Genomic DNA, 1,234 nt, shown 5'->3' on the forward strand with positions numbered 1-1,234 from the left:
TCCCAAGATAACAGGTTCAGTGGCCATGGCCAAAGTCGGAGGGGTGGTCTCTGGCACCATCCTAGGCCTTTCATCACAGGGTGAGTGCCCCTGGAATGGTCAGGAGCCGCGAAGGAGGAGACAGCTAGGGAGGGAGCGGCATCCTCAAAGCTGCCCTCTGCCACATGTCCACCTTGGCCTTCTCGCTAAGAAGCAGAGACAAGATCTTGGCTTGACCCTGGCTCTCTGAGTCCTCAAGGATTCAGGCTTCTGTGCTCTCCTTGGAGGCCTCGGCCCCTGAGGGGATCTGGAGCTGGATCCTCTCTTTGTAGTTCTCTTGCCTCCTGGATTCGCCACTAGAATTCACCTCTTTCCTGTTTGTCCTACTGAGTCTATGAACCAGAGCATCAATTTAAACAAAATTAGCCTCTTCTCTGGTTTTATTTACTTACTCTCTTCACATATCTTCTTGTCCATATTCTATGGCTTTTCTCACACCAAGAGCAGCCCCTGACACTGGCTTCTAAGTCTGCCAGTGCTCCTCTATGCCCCCCCTGCTCTTTGCCTTTCCATCCCCAGGGGTGGTCGCCCAGGGGTTCTCCAGCCTCCACTAGTACAAACAACATGGCAAGGCATGGGGGATGGGACCACTGAACTGTCCCCGACCAGTGACCTTCTCCCCCCCAGGGCTCACTCTGTTATCTCAGTCTTCCCTGGGCCCTGCTGCATCGACCCTTGGCCCTGTGCTGGGGGCACTGAAGGTTGGCTCCTTCCTCTCGGGGTGCCCTGCTGCCGCCATGGCTGTTTGCCCAGTTGGAGGTAAGTGACCCTGAATATCAGACACCTTTCCTTGGGCTCCCAATACTGCACGGAGAACTATGATAAGGAAGATGGGCAGTACAAACAACATGGCAAGGCATGGGGGATGGGACCACTGAACTGTCCCCAACCAGTGACCTTCTCCCCTCCCAGGGCTCACTCTGTTATCTCAGTCTTCCCTGGGCCCTGCTGCATCGACCCTTGGCCCTGTGCTGGGGGCACTGAAGGTTGGCTCCTTCCTCTCGGGGTGCCCTGCTGCCGCCATGGCTGTTTGCCCAGTTGGAGGTAAGTGACCCTGAATATCAGACACCTTTCCTTGGGCTCCCAATACTGCACGGAGAACTATGATAAGGAAGATGGGGCCTGTACCACACTTACCATAACTTCCTGTTTGCGGCATTGCAGATGAATCTTCAGCTTCTCATTAAGTAATTCC

At 54.8% G+C, this 1,234-nt stretch overlaps 1 protein-coding gene across 1 annotated transcript in view; it reads left to right on the forward strand.

Annotated features, from left to right (window-relative positions):
• Positions 1-7: 7 nt before the first annotated feature.
• LOC103748544 (interferon alpha-inducible protein 27, mitochondrial) overlaps positions 8-1,234 on the forward strand; it is a gene marked incomplete at its 5' end in the record, with an annotated part of 5,116 nt that continues 3,889 nt past the window's right edge. Inside the window, 2 exon segments of the mRNA XM_008851200.1 lie at positions 8-80; positions 667-798. Coding sequence (XP_008849422.1) covers positions 8-80; positions 667-798 — 205 coding nt within the window.

This window comes from Nannospalax galili, unplaced genomic scaffold, assembly GCF_000622305.1.
Source record: "Nannospalax galili isolate Female #2095 unplaced genomic scaffold, S.galili_v1.0 scaffold86, whole genome shotgun sequence".
In the NCBI taxonomy this organism is placed as follows: Eukaryota; Metazoa; Chordata; class Mammalia; order Rodentia; family Spalacidae; genus Nannospalax; species Nannospalax galili.